Here is a 20,706-nt window from a genome sequence, read left to right as displayed (position 1 = left end):
CCGTGTGTGTGTGAAGATCAGTGTTACATGTCTGGACATGTCAGCTGCATTGACAGGAGGCTCATTCAGCTGCAGTAAGTGTATGGTGAGGATGCAGAGCGAAATGTTGCCTACCATTGCTTGGATACTTGTTTGGAGGACATTGAACATTTTTTAAGGTAATGTGCTTCATCACTTCAGATTTGTGAGGGTGTTGAAAAAGTTCGACCTAAACTCAAATTGGATTTTTTTTTTTTTTTTGTGTGTGTCCTGCTAAAGTAAGGTAGTGTTCAAACCTGCAGCCCACTTGAGTTTTCCTTGTGTTTTCTGCTTAAGGCTTGGAAGAGTGTGTGAGTGAGAAGAGCACCTAGAGGCTTTGTGTGGAAACATCTGTGTGTTTAAACATGGAGGAATGTAAGTATAATTGGTTTGTTTAGACAAATGTGATCCTCTTTTATCCTCTTCCTGTTACTCTGAGGTCAGATCACAGTGCTTGTAATAAGACATATATCTGTTTGTTGTTTGGAGCACACTCCCCTCTCTTTGTTTGTGGTATGTGTACTCTGTGCTCAGAGTAAAAGAGCGCATGGAAATAGGCCAGCAGAACCCCTCTGTCAGGTTGAACCACAACACAATCAGCATTGATTGGTATTCACTATTATCTAACTGTAACTGTCAGCAAAGATTGAATATCCCTGATGTGTGTTGGAGGCTGATAAGACTTTAGATAGCAGCCTACAAATGTATAATGTGTAACGAAATGTGAAAGAGAATGAGGAGGTAACAATCTAGAAATGTTTTGATGAATTTCTACAGTGAGGAGTTAACTTAGCAACACTGCAAAGTTTTAATTAAATGGGGATAGGCAAGCTGCATAGTTTCTAAGAGGTACATAAGATATTTTTTTTTTTTAGTTTTGGAACAAAGAGATGTCCAGGAAAAAGATAATCATCGAAACATGGACTCTCACGTTCATATTAATGGGAACCTGGTTGTTAAAAGTACTCTGCTTTGCCTGGGAAATAATTGAAAAGCTGGTTTTCGTTTTATTTCTCAAACATTATTGTTATTTGCAGGAAATCCCATCAGCTTAGGCATAAATAAATGGGAAATCCTGACAATATCAGAAACTTAAGATACAGAGTTATGATTATCCTATGATATCATAATTTAATCTTTATTTACTGAAAATGATAAAACAGCTCATTTGAACTCTATGTGTGTATGCATATGTATATGTAAGTGTTATATCTGTTGTAAATCCCAAAAATATATACTTACACTGTAAGTTATCTTTACAGTTCTCCCGAGTAGGTCATGTTGTACCTTGTTATATTAGATTTTGTACCTACAAATACCTACAGCTCCCAGATTCTTATCTTATTCCCAAACTTCACGTCTTGTTCCCTTGTACCTATGTCAGCATGTACTGTACTGGTGCACAGTTTGAAAGTGGGAAGAATTGCTGTATGTTGCGGGAGATCAGGGGTTCATCTTAGATCGCGCTACAAACAGCAAGACAGATTTGACAGTTGTGTCTTCATGCAGTCTCACTCTTGATATACTCGGTACACACTCAGAACATTTTGCTCCACGCACGCTACTCCAGCTGGATTCGGGAATTCTCACAGGAAAGCTTATTTTCAGCTCACTTGGCTGACATTAATTCTGACCTTCAATGTACAGTGAGTCATTTCAAGGCAAGGAAACCACAATCTCTTGTTGGCGCTTGTAATGTTACATGCTGGTGTCCTGTCATGTTTCTTTCTGTTCTGTTGCCATGGGGATTGTGTCGATCCTGAGGTTTACATTGGTCCGGCAGACAGGAATTTGAGTCAGACTAGGAAGATGAGGCTTTCTCATCTGCCTTCTGGCAAGTAAGACAAACAGCATGCGTTTTTATTTTTGCAGGTTCAACAGCTGCAAACATATCTTATCACTTCAGTGGTTTAATGTGCGTGAGTCACAGTGGTTGAGCCCAGTCCGGTGAACCTTAGGTAGGTTGAAGGATAAATAATAAGGTTGTTTGGTTGCTCCATGTGTAATACTATTCACTAGGATAGATGTAGTTGTAGCATTGCATGATTTGTTGCATTCCCTGTATTTTCCCCAGTCTGCAGTCTAGGTGGAGGGGACACCCTGTCTTGTCCCGTCTGCAGAACAGCAGATAGCTGGCTGGCCTGTTGGTGAAGTGCCTGTCTCCAGCCTGGCTCTCTCTGCTGTGTGCTGTACAGGATAAGGAGGAGGCCCTCGGGCGAGGAGGGCTGCAGTGCCAAGTGGCTGGGCGGCGGGGTGTTTATCAGCGCTGCCTGCCTGCCTGCTCTGAGGGAAATATCTCCGGGGGAAGAGACAGGGGAGGCCTGGGGAGACCTGAGGGGGACGGCAGGTTACTCTGAGTCACTTTGCAGCTGACTAATTGTAGGGCAGCATACAGGGCAGATTAGGAAGAGATTTGTCTCTACAGGGAAAATGAATATGAAAATGAGAAAGCAAGAAGCAGTGCATTAAGACAGCTTTGAAGTGCTAACACACAGAACATTTAATCCTCTGCAGGGTTTTGCGTTTCTGCATATGTGTTTGTGTCTCTGCATGTATATGCCAAAGTGAATAGCCACCAGTTATTCACATTCATGCTGTCTGAGCAAAGCCTTTCTAAATCTCCAGCTCTCTCTCTCTCTCTCTCTCCCTCTCTCCCTCCCTCACCCTCCGTCTGTTGCTCCCTCCCCCTCCTTCCCTCTCTGTGTGAGCGTAGTCTGGGCGCTAAGCCAAGTAGAGTGTGTTTTTTTGAATGAATACCTGATGCGGCTGATGAGGCTGGCTGGGGGAGGAGCTGTGTCAGTGGAGTACTGAGAGAGAGAAAGAGAAAGAGGAGGGAGGTAGAGAGGCAGAAACAGAGAGAGGGAGAGGGAGAGAGTGAGAGAGAGAGAGTGAGAGAGAGAAGCAGTCAGGCAGAGAGGGAGCTGGCGGTCTGGTGGCCTTGCATAACACACGTTGGAGCAGTCTTGAACGCAGGACTTGGTGTTAGCCTCAGCAGTGGGGAACTTCCTTTACCGTCAGCCCGTTGCAGGGGCAGCGTAAGCCTCTAAAACCGGAGAGAGAGAGACCAGAGAGGAAGGGCAGAGCTGGAGCAGCTACAGCACAGACTCCAGGAGAGGAGAGCGGCACAAAGGAGAGATTCAGGAAGAGGAGTCCTAGGAAACACGTCTCCAACACACACACACACACACACACACACACACACACACACACACACTCTGAGAGGCAGGAAGAATCCTTGGACATGCTCTGCAAGCAGTGGCTGTGGAGAGACTGGTGAGCTATTCTTAGTACTCTAACCAGCGGAGGGGAGGAAGGAGGGTGTCGGGGGGTGGGTGGGTTGTCTCTTTTCTTCTTGATTTGTGGCACAGTAGTATTTTCTTGCCCTGCTACTACACTCATGCGCTCTCACTGTGATTCTGAAGCCCCCAGAGGCTGCACAGCGTTTGTCCAGAGTCACAGTTGTAGGATTCAACAGCATTGACCCCGTTCGGTGTCGGAGGTGCTTTCGCCCAGGAGAGGGACGCCCTGCATACACACATCTCTGTCCATATACTGTGTGATTGGTGTGTGTCGAGCAGTGATGCAGAACTCTGGAGTCATTGTGAAGACAAACAGCCTGAACCCTCTGCCTGTTCTTACTGTCTGCTTTAGTCTGCCACACGGTAGGTCCGCCTCTTAAAGACACAGGCAGCACTGTTGTACAGAGAAGGGGGCAGTAAAATGGCTCTTTGGGGTATTAGAGAAAAGCAGTACACTGTATTGATCTGCTCTGTGGTTAAAGCAGCTATGTTTATAAGGCGGTAGATGGGAGGTCCTATTAATATACAGCGAATCACTTATACAAGCACGTACATATTGTCTTCCACAGTACCTCCCCCTCTGTTTCATGCCAGAGCTCAGATTGATAATGATGTTTTTGTTTTCTATATATAGCCATTTGCCGTACAGGGTTTTCACTGTGTATCTATGACTGGTTTAGCAGGTGAAACATGATGTATACCAGAATTGACAACTGGTTTGTCACCCCAGGGTCATTGCTTTAGCTTTTTGCATGAATCTTCTGTACAGAAGCAACATCTCAGGAAACTGTCACAAAAAAAATAAATAAAAAAAAATGTTGCCTCTCTATTGCCTCCCTGCATCATCCTGCTGCAGAGAAATATTATTGCTATGAAGCCGTGGATCAATGCAAGGAGTAAATAGTGGGTCTGGGAGCATGAGAGAGAAGACTCTGGGCTCAGGCAGAAGGAGTGGAGCTGGGGGGGACTGGAGGAGCTGGAGACTGCTGCGTAAGAGAGGGGATGTAACTCTGCTGGGGGGGCCTCTCACCTAGAGACAACAGAGGGGAAACATCTTATCTGCACTCCTGCATGCACAGTGACGGCAGACACGCGCACGGCTACACAAACCTATTTCTCTGGTTTTTACGGGGGAGTATGAAAGAGGATCAGATGCAAGTCTGACTCCATCTCTGTCTGAGCTGAAAAGCATCAGTGTGATGAGCGGAACAGAGCGTGGCCTGTCCCCCTCTCTCTCCTTCTGTTGTCATCTCTCCATACATGTCTCAGAGGTGACAGTCCTGGGCGAGGGCACTGACTCAGGGCTCCCGTGCTGTCTGGCTCGGTGTGACAGTCTTTAAAAGCTCGCCTTTGTTCTCCGTAGTATCACATAGGCCGTATGTTTGTTGGTGTCAGTATTCTAATTATAGGTCAACGCTGGAAAATCTAGAGAAGCTTTTGGCTGCTGAGCTGTGTGTGTGTGTGTGTGACCATGTGCAGAGAGTGTTGTGTACAGGTCATGTGGGGGAAAAGAAAAAACAACCTATTTAAGTGCATCCTAGTGTATCTGTTGGGAGTAATGGTGTGCTGTTTGTGGCAATCAGCGCACGCTGGCTTTGTCTTATAGTGCTGCTATGGTCATAGGAGGTACTTGTGCTTCAGATGTGATGTCATTACAGTGTTGACACGGTGTTGCTGAGGTGGGGTTGTTGCCACTGAGCGATGCTGCACAGTGTAGCTCAGGCTGTAGCCGCGGCTGTGTTGCTGATCGGGGATCTCTCAGCAAGGCGGGGGCTATGGCGCTCTGATGCTGCAGGCGCTGCTCAATGTGGGTCAGGAGAGGCAGCACTCTGTCTTCTCCCCATTCTCTCTCCCTCTTTCTCATTCCTAATCTTCCTTCTTCTCCCACTCCCCCCCCCTCCAATACTCCCGTTCCTCCTTCTACACAGTTCTATCTATCATTTTACATTGCCTTTCTCCCTCTCCTCCCCCTCACTCTCCTCTTTCTGTTTCTGTTTCTCTCCAGCTCTGCTGCTCTCCTCTTTTGTTACGTCTAGTAGATCTACCAGGCTGTATGGTTAAACGAACTGCATGGAGGTTTTCGCTGGTTTTGGATGCAGTGACCTTGTCAGAACCAGCGTTGGAGGTAGATGCATCTTAATAGGAACTGACCAAGGTCGCCTTCTGTGTTTTTTTTGTGTGTGTGTGTTTTTTTTCTTCTCTCCCCCTCTGTCTTTATGTAACACGTCTGTGGCTGCCTGCTGTAGTGAACCTCCTCTGTAAATGTAGCACTGTCAAATAGCTGTCAAATACCGTTCCCTCCTTTGAATGGAATGAAGGGGGAGAAAATGAATGGATGGATGTGTGAGTGTGTGTCATGCACTCCATCTCTGTGGTGCCTCTGGCTAATGAACAACTCAGAGTCCTGTGCATTGACCCACAGATAAGCCTGCAGGGAAAAAACAGTCGATCTGAAAAAGAAACTGTAAAAAAAAAAAAAAAGAGCTCACGTGAAGCGTAAGGCTGCATGTCAGTGTTGTAGAATTAATGGATGCACTGCATATTGTTTGTGTGTGTGTGTGTGTGTGTCTACATATAAATCTACATTATGTGAGACGATGTTGGAGCAGTCCTGCAGTCAAACACTGATGTGTGGCCTGTTGCTGCTGTGGCTTGTTGACATAGTTAGGTACCGTTCACTAACCCACCTTCGATACATCAGTTCCAGTCAGAGCTTGTTTCAGTACTCATTTAACACAGCCTTCCGTCTGACTAAACCAAACTCTTAAGAGGGCCTACTCATTCATTGTTTGTTTTCCACTTTGTATTCCCCTGAACTTTGAAACACGACTCAAACGGGGTACAGCGGAAAGCCATTGTTAAAATATTTTTAAGCACTTCAGCACCAGTAACAAAGGCTCGTTTACGCTTCTTGCAGAATGTTCCATAATCAGATTTAAAGCCATATTGTTTTGATTTTTTATTTTTTCTGATGTGCCCACTGATCCAGAGTTCCTGTCTGGAGGTGGATGTTATGTTTACAGTAGCCCCACTGACTCAACACAAGGCCAGGGAGTGTTAAAACAAAGACAAAAGCATATACTCCTCTGAGGCTGTTACTCTGTGCTGTTATCCTTCCACTCCGCTCTGCTCTCTTACCCTAGAGCCTGGAGAGAGATAACAGCCGACAGCAATGCACATACATTTACCCTGTACACATTAGTGCGCGCGCACACACACACACCCAGACACACAAACACCGTAGTTCAGGAAACTCCTGCCTGCTGTCGAAAACATGAAAGAGCCTTTCCCATGTTATGTAAATGATGACACACAACATCGTGCTGTATTTTCCCGTACGTCATGCATCGTTGCTCATGGAAAGGCTGATTGAGTTTTGATAGATTAGCTCACGTAGATCCCTACAGGGCATCTTTTAGATGTTGATCTTGGAGAAAAAATTTTTAGGGAATGGCCTACATGTTGTGTTCAAGTATATTACACAAACACAAATCAGATGCTGTAGTGCCAGGTACCACCTTGTGGCAAAATAAAGAACAACACTTTCACAGACATGAAAGAGTGAAGTATTTTGGTGTTTGCTGTTTTGCATTTGCAGCCCTGCAGGAACATTTTGTGAATATCGTTAAAAACCGGCTGTGTTTACCGAGCTAGTTCTGCAGTGCAATTAGACTAATGAGATTGAATTTCAAGTCAAGTCAAGTAAGGTCAACTTTATTTATATAGACCAAATCCCCAGGCTGTCCTCAAGAGTTTTGAAATCTGTATAGCATGTTATCTGGACTTTTGAATTTAATTGTGTATTATCTGAGTATCTGATTTGAGCTTTTCTCTCTTGCCATCAGATTCCTGCCGACATCGTGGAGGAGGTGGATCGATTGGTCCGAGATGATTCCTCATGAAGTCTATGGAGCTCATTTTGTGAGCTGGAGTGACTCTATCTTCTCTGGTCTGAGACCTGGAGTTGTCTACCAGTGAAACACAAAGAGTGCCAGAGCCACACAGGACACAGACAGGCCGGCCCCTGCACATAACCATCGAGTGGAGGAGAGAAAGAAAGACAGACCCAGAAAAACTTAGAAGCATTACCTGGGATTATTAAAAAACACTCAACTGGCACAATGAAATCCAACCAGGAGAGGAGTAATGGATGCCTGCCTCCTAAGAAGCGTGAGATCCTGGCTCTGGAGCAGAGGCCAGTGGCAGTAGCCACAGCAACACCTCCAGCTGCAGTGATTACTGACAGTCCCCACACAGAGAACCTGGCATGGCTGGCAAGTGTAGCTAGTGAACGCTGCAAATCCAGGGACGCAGAGAGCCCGAGATGTCCCATCTCCTCCACTTCCTCCTCTTCTCCTTCCACCTCTCTCCCTACTTCGGTGACTCCCCTGTCTGCGGTGCCCCTGGCCTCTCTGCCTGCAGTTTACCCCACAGCCCTTCCCCAGCAGGCCGGGACTATCCAGTTTGCACAGCTGGGACCCAACGTGCAGTTCATCAGCTCTGGCCCCTACGCCGGCTACATCTCCTCTCACATCATCTCCACTAATGCTAGCTCTGTGCCTAACAGCTCTGCCATAGGACAGCGTTCCCACCTGGATGGTTACACCACCGCCCTCATCTCCCCCACCACCAAAGGGGATCAGCAGTTTCAAATTGGACTCTCTCCCACAGAACTGGCTCCTGTGTCGCTTCCAGGTTCTCCCCAAGTCACCAGCCAATACATTCATCTGGACAGTAGAACACCTCTGACCGTCAGCGGAAACCCCGTCGCTTCACCCACGGCCCATCTGCAGCTTCACCCTCATGCAGCCGTTCTCCCTCAAACACTTACCCTCGCTCCATCCCAGCTGGTGGTTCAGTATGCAGATGGTTCAGCTGCAAAGAAACCAGAGGGGCATGCTAAGGGTGTGCTGAACGGGGAATTGGAGGTTGTTAAACAGACAAAAACTCCCAGTCAGCCAGCGAACCATCAGCATGTTCAGAGCTATGAGGCCAGACATATACTCCTGCCTGCAGACTATGGCCAAAACCCTGCGGGACTCCAGACCTCCTTGGTGCTGGTGGCACAGCCCAACCATGGAGCTGAACGTGAAGCTGGCTCAAATAAGATCTCCTTAGTCCAGACTGAGAAAGGAGGCATCTGTTTGGGGAAACCAGTGTCCAGATCTTCCTCATTCACCTCCCTCTCTTCTTCAGAGATGGTCAAGTCTGTTGCTCCTCATACAGTCATCCAGGCCACTCTACCCTCTGAGGAGCTGCCAGCCAGTCTCTATTCCACCACACAGCCACCCATCATTGGCTACATCACCAGTGCAAATCAGCATGCCCTCAGCTACCATACGACACTGCCCCAGCACCTGGTCATCCCGAGTGGCCAGTCACTCCTCATCCCAGTCAGTGGCACCAATAATGGCACAGAAATTGAGGTTAGTCGTACTGTGAGTGCCCTGACTGCTACCACTACCCCTCAAATATCCACCGCCATGCCGCATGCTTATCTGGCCACAGCCCTGTCCAAGTGTGAGGCGCTTGGGCCAGATGGAAATCAGCCACCCCCTGCAGTTGCACAGGCACCAGCGCTGCCGGTCCTGCCCTCCAACCCGGCTCCTGCAGTGGTACCAGCTCCCTCCCCGACTCCCGCTCCTGTCCCTGCTCCAGCCCCTGTTTCCATTCAAGCCTCACCCTCCATCTCCTCTTCCTCTTCCCCTGTGGCACTTCCTCCATTCTTCATGAGAGGCTCCATCATCCAGCTGGCAGATGGGGAGCTGAAGCGGGTGGAGGATCTGAAGACGGAGGACTTCATTCAGAGTGCTGAAATTAGCAGCGAGCTGAAGATTGACTCTAGCACTGTTGAACGTATTGACAGTGGGCAAAGTCCTAATGCTGTGGTCATACAGTTTTCTGTGGGAGAGCTCAAAGCCCAGGTAAGTTATTCCTCATTCCTCATTCATGCATGATTAATCTTTAGTTACATTTTTAAAGCCTCTATGTATAGAATTTAACACCTCAAGTCTTTGGTGCCCCCTAGTGATCATATCAAAAAGCCACGGTGAGAGCAATGAGCACATTAGAGAGTCCCTAGAATTCTATATTTTATGTAAAGGTAATGACGCCGATGAGAAAAACAAATAAACAAGTGATAAGCATGGCTGAGCTTTCCTTGTTCTCACTATGATCATCAATGAAGTCGTCAGCTGCAAAGTCAGCTCTGAAATCTGTATCTGATGCAGAAATGAGAGAACACTCGTCTTCCTTCATATTATTATTCGTCAGCCTCCCAGCACTGCTCCCTTTCATTGACCAGAAGCCAAAATGTAACCTAAACAAACATTTTTGATAAGAATTTTATTGAAGAATTGCATTTGAAGTGGAATGAGCAGGACTATGGTGGAGAGGAACAAATGTATTTTTTTGTCTGTGCTCTCTGATAGTCGTGACATTTGATTTTCTTTGATATTTCTTTACTGCAATTTCTTGTTCGTGTACTTGTTAATGTACATAAATATACGGCGATACTGAAATAACCAAGCTAAAGTGTTTGCCGTGCCATTTGCTGTGCCGATATATTGGCTGTGCTCTAAAATAGATTGCACCAATAGATCCTTCTCATGGCAGACATTTTGAAAAATGTTGTAAATAACAATGACTCCATTCCATTAAGTGCCCCAGCAACCCATGACAGTGTGACAGTGAGCCAGCATGCACTGTAACAGGACCCTGAAAGTGAAGCAGCTAAATGGAATTCAGCCATCATTATTTTTATTATTTAACCTCTGATCCAAGATGCATTATTACATACAATTTATTTTTACAAATGCATGGCTCTCAACAGTTACATTTCTTTTAAAAATTCTTCACAAATATTTCAGTTTGTATGTAGCCAAGAGCTAACTGTATGTTCTCATGTCCAGGTGTGTGTGGAGGTGCTGGTGGAGTATCCCTTCTTTGTATTTGGTCAGGGCTGGTCGTCTTGCTGCCCAGACCGGACCACCCAGCTGTTTGAGCTGTCCTGCGCTAAGTTGTGCGTGGGTGATGTATGCGTATCACTGACCCTCCGCGGCCTGAGGAACGGTTCAGTAACAGACAGCCAGCCTTTGGGAACCAAGCTGAAGACTGGTCACCTCTCTGACTCCTGTCACAATGTGGATCCCATTGTCAGAAACAGTATGAGTCCAGCTGCTCCACACAGTAACAGTGGCCTTCTCATGAAGGCTTCCAGTGCAGACAGGTTGGAGAGGGAGCAAGTAACTGGACCAGGACCAGGACTTGGGCTACAACTTGGATTGGGGCAAGTTCCAGGACAAGGGGAAGGGATCTATGGAGCTGGACCAATACTGACAGTCTCTGGGACAGGAGAAGTAAGACAGGAATCCATGAAAACAGACACCAAAATACAATGTGGTGATCCAGAGAGACCCACAGTCCGCAAGAGACGCTGGTCAGCTCCGGAGCGAGACCAGACTGAGAGAGCTGAGGAGGAGCCTCCTCTGACTCTTCCCAAACCCTCCTTCATCCCTCAGGAGGTTAAAATCAGCATAGAGGGCCACTCCAGGGCTGGGAGTGAAAGGTGCTTGAACAAAAGAGTGGACTGTTGAGAGAACTTTAAGGAATTTTTGATTACCTGTGGTTTGCTTTGTGTTTATCCTCTCTTTTCTCTCTATCCAGACTACTGTAATATAGGCTGAGTTTACACCGTATTTACATGTTTTCTTTTTCTCTCACACAAGTCTGATACAATGAAGTACAGTAGAGCACCTTCATAAGTGGTATCACACACGAGATCAGTGCAATCAATGCTGAAAGCAAAAATGAATGCAGCGTGAATGTTGAGTATGAATGGCAGTCAGACACTTATCAGGCACATATCATTAGCTGGATCTCCATTGTCACGTGGCTTAAACTTTTTGGATTCAGACCAGTCAACCATTCCTCTTATCACACGAACAAGCACAGACCCCGATGTCAGCGCGTACAAAGTGGGTAACCATATTTTGACTCTCATTCTGTTTATTTGGTTTGTGAGTGGTTGGAGTCCTTTGGTGTTTCAGTGACAATGCTCAATCATCGTGGCTGTGATCTCTGCTGCCTTGTGTGTCTGATGAGGTTTTAAGTTTTGTATTATTGCTAAAAAAAACAAAAAAAAACATTACAGGTGTGTGTGTGTGTGCAGGTCACCTTGTGCCACTTCTTGTCTTTATGTGTGTGTGCCTGTGTGTGTGGCTGTCAGACAGAGCACAGGATTAAGGTGTGTTTGTGTGGCTGTAGCTGAGAGCTCAGCAATCAATACAACCTGCAAATATCAAGACTGAAAAGGCCTGAATGTAAATCACTGAATCTGTCCTCAATACTGACTCATAAAGTCATCCATGTGCTGTTTGCTACACCACTGACGGGCGTGTGTGCTGAGAATTTGATACCATTTGGTTTTTGCAGTATGTGGGTGACAGCAGTTGCATATGGGTCCACTCCTCTCAGTCAAAATTTAACTTTATAGTTTGTTTTCAGAGTCACACAATTCATTTCAAGAACAGCACAGTTAATGTCTTAACCCTGGTTAAAGTGCATAATTTTAAATCTGTACAAAAAGGGAAGAATCAAAGTATTTCTAATTCCAATTAATGACTTTTTAGCTGATTTACACATGGACTTATACTGCAATATACACTATAGTTGGCTAACTTGCCTATCTGCATATATTGATGCCACTTGAGGGCTTCTAGATTTGATATGACAAACTCACACACCCAGCAGACACAGAGCAACATTGACATTCATTTGTAGTCGTGTTTCAGGCGGTCTGATAATTCTAATTCCAGTTTATCCTACTTTTAGCTCTGTTTTGGTCTCTAACAACTCTTGAGGGAAACATCTGGCTCTTTAGTTGCTAAATTCTCCATCATGTTCATCAGGTAGTTGCTAAATCTGTTTGCATGCCGTTTGATGCTGGGCAGGTAGTTTTTGATTCCCTGAAAACAGCTGCCTTCTGCGCCCGAAATCATCCCCTGATGAGAGAGGCGAGAGAAAGTTAGAGGCCATGAAACCAAAACAGTAAGCTCAAGGATGATAAATAGCCATGTAGAGCTGAGAGGAACTACTGGGTCAAGTAATAATTTGCTGCCTTTTGCATTACACTTAAATGTCTGGACCATGTTTATCTAAAAATATTGATTTAAGCTACTTAAAATGCAAAAATGCTGGAAGATAAGTTAAAGATAGCCTAATATTTACTTATTGATGGTAAAATCCCATTCCTCTAACCTATCTATCCTATTGCTCTTGTTACAGAAACTATGGCCTTAAATATATGTACCTAGTTCACAGCAGCACATGGTTTTTTAGGGTTTTACCATTAAAACCTATTTTCCTCAATGACGGTATGCCTCTCTTAAGTCCATACCTGTTATATCAGAGCACTGCTGTTTGATTAAAACAGCTTTCTACACGTCATTTCTTTAGAGTAGAGCCAATAAATATCCTACAGTTCATACTCAGGAACAGTGTGTATCTGTATGTATGTATGTGTGTGTGTGTGTGTACAAACAAACAAGCGTGTGTGGTCTGTGTGTATGCGTGTTTAGGCCTGAGACAGTATGTGCATGTCCACAGTCACATGTGTATGTGTGTGTTCTGAGCAGCAGCACTTTGATGAAGCATCCAGCAGTGTGGTGGTGGTGGTGGTCGTAGAGGTTGTGGTGGTTGTGTCCCTGTTCCTCAGCTGTTAGATATAATGAGAATAATCACATCATGTCCTACTGGTTTATCATTGAGAGAAAACATATACCGGAGCAGGGAATGTAAACACATCGGGCAAACTATCTCAACTTTATTTTTGATGACAGATAGAGCTACTATACAGAGAAAGAAAGAGTTTCTAGAGTTAACTAGCCAGCTAGTCTTGATCATGTACAGTAAATTGTATCCTAGAGAGTGTACAGTGTGTGTATAGATATTCTAACCCTTATGTAGCCTATGTACTGTATGTGCCACAGCGCCTCCTTCTTCAATCATTCCATTAACTCACCAATATTAAGTGGTCCTGCAGTCGTTTTTCTGTCAGTGCGGGTATCGATTTCATGTTCATGAATGTGCTACAATTTCTACATTATTTGGCCTCCTCAGACTTTAATTTGACTTGCACACTGTAACATACAGTATGTGTGAATAGAAACTGCAATTTATCATAATAGCCATGAACCTTTTATAACTCCTGTTTATTGTAAACTCAGACTGTTCTCTGTTTGTGTTTGACTGCTCAGGCTAAACACTGCCCAGTGACTGTTCTTCTGCAGAATGAGGTGTTCTTATTTTAATTTTTTTATTTTTCACTGTCAGAAAGTAGAGGTACTGTTTTTATCAGTTTGTCTTTGTTGCCATTTTCTCTCTGTGAGTCTGGTCCGTGTTTGTATGTTTTTCTTTAAGAAATCATTTTTCAAATACAGACCTGCAATGGCATCATGACACAGACAAATCTTTGAAATATAGGATTTATGATCAAAGGAATAATTTGACCTTTTGGGAAATACACTTCTGCTTTCTTGCTGATAGTGAGGTGAGATGATTGATACCACTCTTTAATCTGTATGGTAAATATGAGGCAGTGCCTGGCTATGTCCAGAAGTAACATCTGTTTACAAGCACTTTTAATGTGATTAATTGGTGAGTAAAAACATCACACTGAGGTTTTATGGAGCGGTTGTGTGCTCAAATACTTCCCTGGAGTCTTGTTGTCATTGTGAGTTTGTCAGATAACCAGCAGAGAGTCCAGGAAATAGTTCAGCTCATTCCATCCTGTAAAACCACAAAGTGTGGTGAGCACATTTCTGTTTTTTTAAAAGATTAAACCAACAAGATTTAATGTAGTTTACAGGGTTAACAAGAATCCAGCTGTTCACATTTACCATACAGACATGAAAGTATAGTATCTTCTCATCTACCTTTCAGCAAGAAAGCAAATAAGTGCATTTCTCAAAGTGTTGAAATATCCTTTTAAAGTTCCTGCACACCCACACAGTTAATCTGGCCAATTAGACTTCAGCTCAGGTTGAAGCTGGGAGGAGCCTCAACCGGTGAAACAAGGAGCTGTCAATCAATTGGAGCCGGTAAACATCCTCCCAGTCCTGAGGAGAGGTCTAATCAGGTCAAATAATGTGACCTATGTGGGTGGACCACAGGTGTGTAAGGGTTTTAAATTCCAAGGCTTAGTAATAATAATGTACCCCCTCTGCTCACAAATATGCTTAAGCTGGGCCCCTTAAAATATGTACTTTTCAGAGCCTTTCTAAATAATGTTGAATATGGTGTATAAGCGCCGCTTTGTGGTGATCTATGGAATTGCACTTTGTAATATGGGGGTGGGGGTGGGGTGTTTTAGTCTAACTAATACACAGAAGTAATGTACAGCATGTCTGAGAAAAAATGTACACTAACAGTACAGCATCTCAGCGATTTGTAAATAGCCAAAGTCTTCCATTATAATGTTGGTATGACCTTGTCGCCAGTGGAAATGATGAACACTGATCCCCATGTACAGACCTTTGAAGTGAAGTTTAATTTACAGAATACATCATTTATTTGACAGAAATACAGGTTATTGCTTCACCTAAGAAATTTTTATTTTGCACCAGCTCAATAAAAAACAACAAAAAACAGGAAATTACAGGAGTAAAAGACTTTTAAAAAATGATTTTGTAATTCGGGTCTGTTTGTTGGATAAATCTCACCTAAGATACAGTATGTTCTACGTACAGTATGTAGTATGTATCGATAATGTTCCCTTATTTTGATGGTGTTGAGGTTTGCTAGTCAAAAACTGTTAAATCTTTACTTCAAATGTTTGATTTTACATTTGATCAAATATATTCAAAGAAATAAAGAGTATAAAGAAAAAAAACACAGCGGGTGTCTTTCTGTGAGCATGACAGAGACAGAGAAAATGTGTTTTGTATGTGAATGTGTGCTCTGTCAGCTGTGTGACTGTGATAAATGTTCCCACTTGAGATATACCTGATAATATCTTTACCTTTGCTACCACGCTTTTATATTTCCCACAAGAAACGTGCTATGATAAGAGATAATTTGGAACCCCCCCCAGTGCTGTTTTGCTGGCTACATTTTGTGTATATGCTGTATGTATTTTAAAGAATATCCCTTTTCGCCTTCACCTGCTTACACCCAGGATGAGTGTTTCCTGCATTGTTTTTTAGGTAACCGTCACTACTCATTTCCTCTTATATCCTGATCTTGAAGGTGTCTCCTTTGGTAAAACCTATAGATTGAAAAAAAAAGAACAAACTGAAGACAACATACTTCATAGAATCATAGAAATTAATCATTTTAAGAATGTTTTGTTGTTGGTTTATTGTTCACTAAGCACACAGAGACATTTCCTATGAGCAACATAATTTTTTACAGCTGCTTTAGTTGCACACAGTATTTTTATTTTTTCAGTTGAATGGAAGCATAGATTACATGCAATTCACTTTCTTTGTGTTTCAAAATGATCTGTTTTTCAGGCTGCACTGCGATGAATAATTTGCAGTTTAATAACACAAATGGTGTTTCGATTCATGCAATTATGGAAATATCAAAGACTAATCTAATAACTGCAACGGTCTGATCTTCATGTGCATGTTTCATGAATGATTCATACCGCAGAGAAAGGTCCATGTTGCTCTGTGTGTTTATACACCTTTGCAAACGCATTAATAATGTTTAAGTTGGATCTAAATTTGAGCTACCTATTGGATCTGATATACAATAATTACTGTATAAATGTTCTTGCTTTACTGTGTAAAATAATTATACTGTGCTCTATTAATAACACTGTCAGTGTTATTTTAAATATATGCAGTATTTATTATTTTGTCTCACTCTCAAGCTGACTTCTATGGATTATCTGTATGGTCTGTCTGTCCAACAAATATTTAAGAAACATGAAACATCTGTAGCTCATCAAAGGTGAGAACCTGTGCTGATGTCTGGTATATGCTGTGTAGTCAGCCTGAGGCTGCTACAGAGAGAATGAATTTAGAGAGATGACAGGAGCTTCAAAGTTTATGTCACAGAACTTAAGGACATCTGATAAAACTCAACAAAGTCAATCTCACATCATGCATAACAGAATAAGAGACCATGGGTGATTACAGGCTTGATTCTCACATGACCATCTTGTAGCTTGTATTGCTACTAACATACAGAGGTACATATAAATGACAATTAGACAAATAAACTATAGCAAGACATCATTTTAGTGTCACAGGTGTTGTAAAGAACAGTAAAGGAACAATTAACAAAGAAAGTTTCATTGTTACAGAAATAGTCATTCAGCTTCTAATAGTAACACGACATTGACATATCTACATACAAAGCTCAATTGCCTTGAAATTGCGAGTACCTCTATGAAACCATGCTCAGCTCAGCAATATTCAAAAATGTATCTCCATCTTATCTATTATCTTTTTACTTGTAGGATATTTGTTTTGTTTTTTTAAAGTAGGGTTGTATGAGGTGCATAGTCAGTGTATAACGTACATTACACAGCTGTCAGCACTTACCCTTTGTCTCTAATGGCAAAGTAAAGGCATGATATGCTCACTTCCCACAGAGGACCAGGGTCTCACACCCAATGTTAACTGGAGCAGTCTCCTCCACAACCCTGAGAAAGATAAGCAGTTATGGAAAATGAATAAATAGATCAATTTTGTGTTAAAGTCATCACCACAAGAGGTCACTGTCCTGCCTCACACATCTCCTTCAGGTTTACGATCCTGCTCATCCACACTGCACCACCTGGGGGAGCAAGAGACCTTCCTCTGAGGTGGAGAAACACTGAACGCTCTTACAACCACATCCAATTTAATCTATATTCGTCTTGTATTGTACTTTGATTAAAACATTTTCAAACCATAGTAAAAAGAGAAAAGTATAAATGTTTTTTTTTTAAATTGCTACAACACTTTGGTGTGTGATCCTCGGTATCTAAAATTTAACGTTAACATTACAAAAGTGTCATATGATATTAGTATTAAGTAACTATAGGGAAAGACAAAAAGGTGGTTTGATAAGTTCATGAACTCAGCAGCCGAAAAGAAAACGTGATTCTAAACTTTAAACAACTTTAATATATTTCAATTTCTAATTATTTTATATTCTGTACTCTGTTTGAAAATGTATTGAAAATGTAACGCTTAACTTCATGTTGGACAATGATGACAAAGTTCAGTTACCTGATATACAGAAAAGGAACAACACTTTATTGTGATAAAACTTCACACACTTGATACAAAAACCAAATATGACTCAAACATGACACATTAAAAGTTCATTTTAAACCCATGGTGCTGCTGATGTCCCAAACACTGTGTTCTGCCTGCCTGTGCATGATACTTCTATATCAGATATAACAAATGACGACATTAAACACACTGATAAATGCTATACAGTAAGTGCAGTAATGCACACAGCCGCAGACTGTCTACAATGTGTTTTTTAATTTGGACTGTTTATCTTTGCAGCTAGTATTTGAAGTCTTATCTGCCAACTTTCGAAAGAAAAATCCAAAATAACAGATAAGCCTTGAATTAGCAGGGCTTCAGCTGTGGAGATATGGTCTGTTTCTTCAAAGATAAAATCCTAAAGTCATTCTATCACGACAATAATAAGTTAGTTATTTGCTATTTGTCTACTCACTCTGCTCCATTTTTAAAACTTACGTGGTGGGGCTTTAGCGTAAATCAGTCCGAACTATTGCTTTTGTTGTTCAGCAATACTAATATCCACTATACCAATTAATCATTTATATACATACACAATGGAAAGCTCTAATAAAAATAATGCCAGTGTAAACAAGCTTCAGTATCACGCAACAACGCCCAAATATTGCACATACATTCATAAATATACACACCAACTTTGTGCCTTTGTGTTTATGCATGTAGCTGCATCTGCATGTGTGTGTGTGTGTTATAACTCTGTATACAGCCCAGTTTAAAGGGAACGAGGATAAATTAAATGAATTTCATAACTGAACAAAAGATTGACATGGGGGACACCTGATAAACACACACATATGTACAGTACCCACACACGCATGTATACACACTCTCACACTCACAAAAGTACTTGTGCATAGATCTCAAGTCTCTTTGTGCCTCACTTACTCAGACACACAAGAATGTTCAGTTACAGAAACATTTAAAGCATTGTCTTCACAACAAAGTCCATTCTGTCTTCAGTTCTTCATCACAATGGATAAACAATGGACATGTGTGTGTGATTGAGCCTGTTAAGGGTGTTTTGGTCCCACTCTGTCTGGTTTGAACCTCGTTCTTTGGTCCCAGTCTGTGTGGCGCTGCAGTCTTGAGTCGGTCCTTTCTGTCAGTTTCATTACCAGAGAGGTAGAATACCTCCAGCCAAGAAATGTAAGGTCCAACAAATACAGATCTCAGATCTGGTTTAAGTTACTCAGAAGGTGCACATCCCTCCCAAACCACAGTCCTCCAGTCAGAAGCTGTTGAAAGTCATCTTAGGCGTCCCCTGTTTGATCAGAAGTCAGCTGCTCCTGGTCAGAGACGTCATCGTCAGCTGGTGGCCGCGCCCGGTCGAAGAAACCACACTAAGGGAATCACATTAACCCATTAGTGAAATAGTGGATAATTTAATCACCATATGGAATTCTCAGAATGGTGGATATGTGTGAATGTGTACCTTCCACATGGCTAATGTTAATATAGCCAGCACCAGCAGCCCCAGCAGTATGGCGAGGATGATGACCCAGAGTGGAACAGCAAATGACACATCTGGAGTCCCCCATAACACCATGGTTCCCATCTGCAGGACATATATAGATAACAGTTTAGGTGCCTGTTAGTCATGATACATGCTCTTTTTCTCACACACTTCTGTCTTCTCATCTTACCGAGGTGGTGCGTTTAGGCAGGATGGAGGGTTGGATGCGGTAAGGCATGGCTATGACCATGAAGGACACAGTCGAGTTGAGAATGTAGGGGTCATTACGCCGCTGTAAGACAAATATAACATATTTTTTAAAAGGCCATTTGATCAATAACATATTTTTTTAATCATGCTGGTCTGTAAGTTAAGATGTTTAGTGGTTTGAATTTTGGACATTGGACATGAACAAAAAGTCCCATAAGTGCTCAAAAATTATAATTTGACCACATCTACAATTCCATGACAACTGGGTAAACTCCATCTGCTGATGAAAATCATGTGATATAATCAAAAGCACACAAACTGCTTGTAAAAGGCCCTCATAAAATTGCTTTCACAGCTGCTGTTTTAACGGTCAGAAACCCTTAAAAACAGAGTGATAAACGAATAATCGAGAGTCAAGACTCTGACCTGCAGGAAAGTATGCGCCCACAGCCTCGAGCGGATCTTGACCACTGCACTGTGCCCACGATCCAACCGGCCAACCACGCACATGATCCTCAGACAGGAGACATTTGTGCAGTTCTGCAGAGAAACAAGAGATGTAGAGAGACATTACAAACCTGTGAATCACTAACAAACATTTGGTTTAGTTTGTTTCTTAAGAGTTTACATAGATGTGAGGCTTACCAAAGTTTTACCGCTGTAGCTCTGAGCGGCAGTCACTGCTCGTTTGTGGCGCTGATGAGGAGCGCTGGTGTTCCTCAAGAAACCCAGTAACTCAGGTGTGTCTTGGAGAGAGGAAATCTGAGGAAGAGAGAAATTTGTCAACGTTTTGACTAGTTTTTGTGTATTTGTTGGAGTATTGGACTACTGGAGACAAAGAAACGTTTGCTTGTTTAAACATTCCTTTACAGCAAGCTTTTGGGGTCTTTTGAGGACAATTATTAGGCAGAATATACTAATTATCACATATTGGTGGTTTAGTGTGGTCTGTGTTGCACATGGGCTCTGATCAGTGAATGAGAAGGAGATGAACATGAAGACAAAATGCTTGTAAGTAAGATTTTAAAGATGTTTTAAGAGATATAAGTGGCATAGAGGCAATGGGATGCAATCATGGGGAAGAACCGGGGTCATTTCCCAGTTGTGGTGTCTCTAGTTTGGCCAGGTTCTTTGATAATACTAATGGAAATGTGGAAAAGCTGATGTGGGATCATGATCTTGTTTCTTCAACTGCTCTGCGAGCTGGGCTGAGGTTATTGACCAGTTTTTATTTAACATATATGTTTTTCATATTTATTGATTGATAATTTAGCTATGAAACGTTAGCGTTAACAATCAGACCTGAGACAAATGACTTGTCTCCTGCTGTGACACTTATTCAGTGTAAGAATTCTAGAGAAGTTAGTATGACGCTCCATGCATGCTCGTGAACACTCGTGGCTGTCAGGTGACAGAAGTGTCTGCTGACCCAGTGTGTGTTTGTCATTTTAAT

At 42.8% G+C, this 20,706-nt stretch overlaps 2 protein-coding genes across 6 annotated transcripts in view; one reads left to right on the top strand and one right to left on the bottom strand.

The window, feature by feature from the left end:
* LOC104940365 (ataxin-1) lies at positions 1-15,712 on the top strand. Of its 5 annotated transcripts, none has more exons than XM_027287050.1 (4): positions 1-158; positions 316-393; positions 7,163-9,241; positions 10,229-15,712. In XM_027287050.1, the coding sequence occupies exons 3-4, from the start codon at positions 7,439-7,441 to the stop codon at positions 10,910-10,912; spliced, it is 2,487 nt and encodes an 828-aa protein (XP_027142851.1). In that variant the 5' UTR covers positions 1-158; positions 316-393; positions 7,163-7,438; the 3' UTR covers positions 10,913-15,712. The 5 variants fall into 5 exon arrangements, with proteins under 5 accessions (XP_027142851.1, XP_027142853.1, XP_027142852.1 ...); XM_019271305.2 differs by lacking the exons at positions 1-158; positions 316-393 and adding exons at positions 2,767-3,291; positions 3,441-3,680; XM_027287052.1 differs by lacking the exon at positions 316-393.
* Positions 15,713-17,548: 1,836 nt separating this feature from the next.
* Positions 17,549-20,706, bottom strand: part of itga8 (integrin, alpha 8) — a 41,584-nt gene continuing 38,426 nt past the window's right edge. The window contains exons 27-31 of the mRNA XM_027286263.1: positions 19,899-20,015; positions 19,680-19,793; positions 19,234-19,335; positions 19,023-19,145; positions 17,549-18,930 (exon numbers count right to left, since the gene is read on the bottom strand). Coding sequence (XP_027142064.1) covers positions 18,841-18,930; positions 19,023-19,145; positions 19,234-19,335; positions 19,680-19,793; positions 19,899-20,015 — 546 coding nt within the window. The 3' untranslated portion in view covers positions 17,549-18,840. The remainder of the gene's footprint in view (positions 18,931-19,022; positions 19,146-19,233; positions 19,336-19,679; positions 19,794-19,898; positions 20,016-20,706) is intronic.

This window comes from Larimichthys crocea, chromosome XIII (assembly GCF_000972845.2).
Source record: "Larimichthys crocea isolate SSNF chromosome XIII, L_crocea_2.0, whole genome shotgun sequence".
In the NCBI taxonomy this organism is placed as follows: Eukaryota; Metazoa; Chordata; class Actinopteri; family Sciaenidae; genus Larimichthys; species Larimichthys crocea.
Note: the sequence above shows the minus strand (reverse complement) of the source record. Positions and strands in the feature narration are given on the sequence as shown.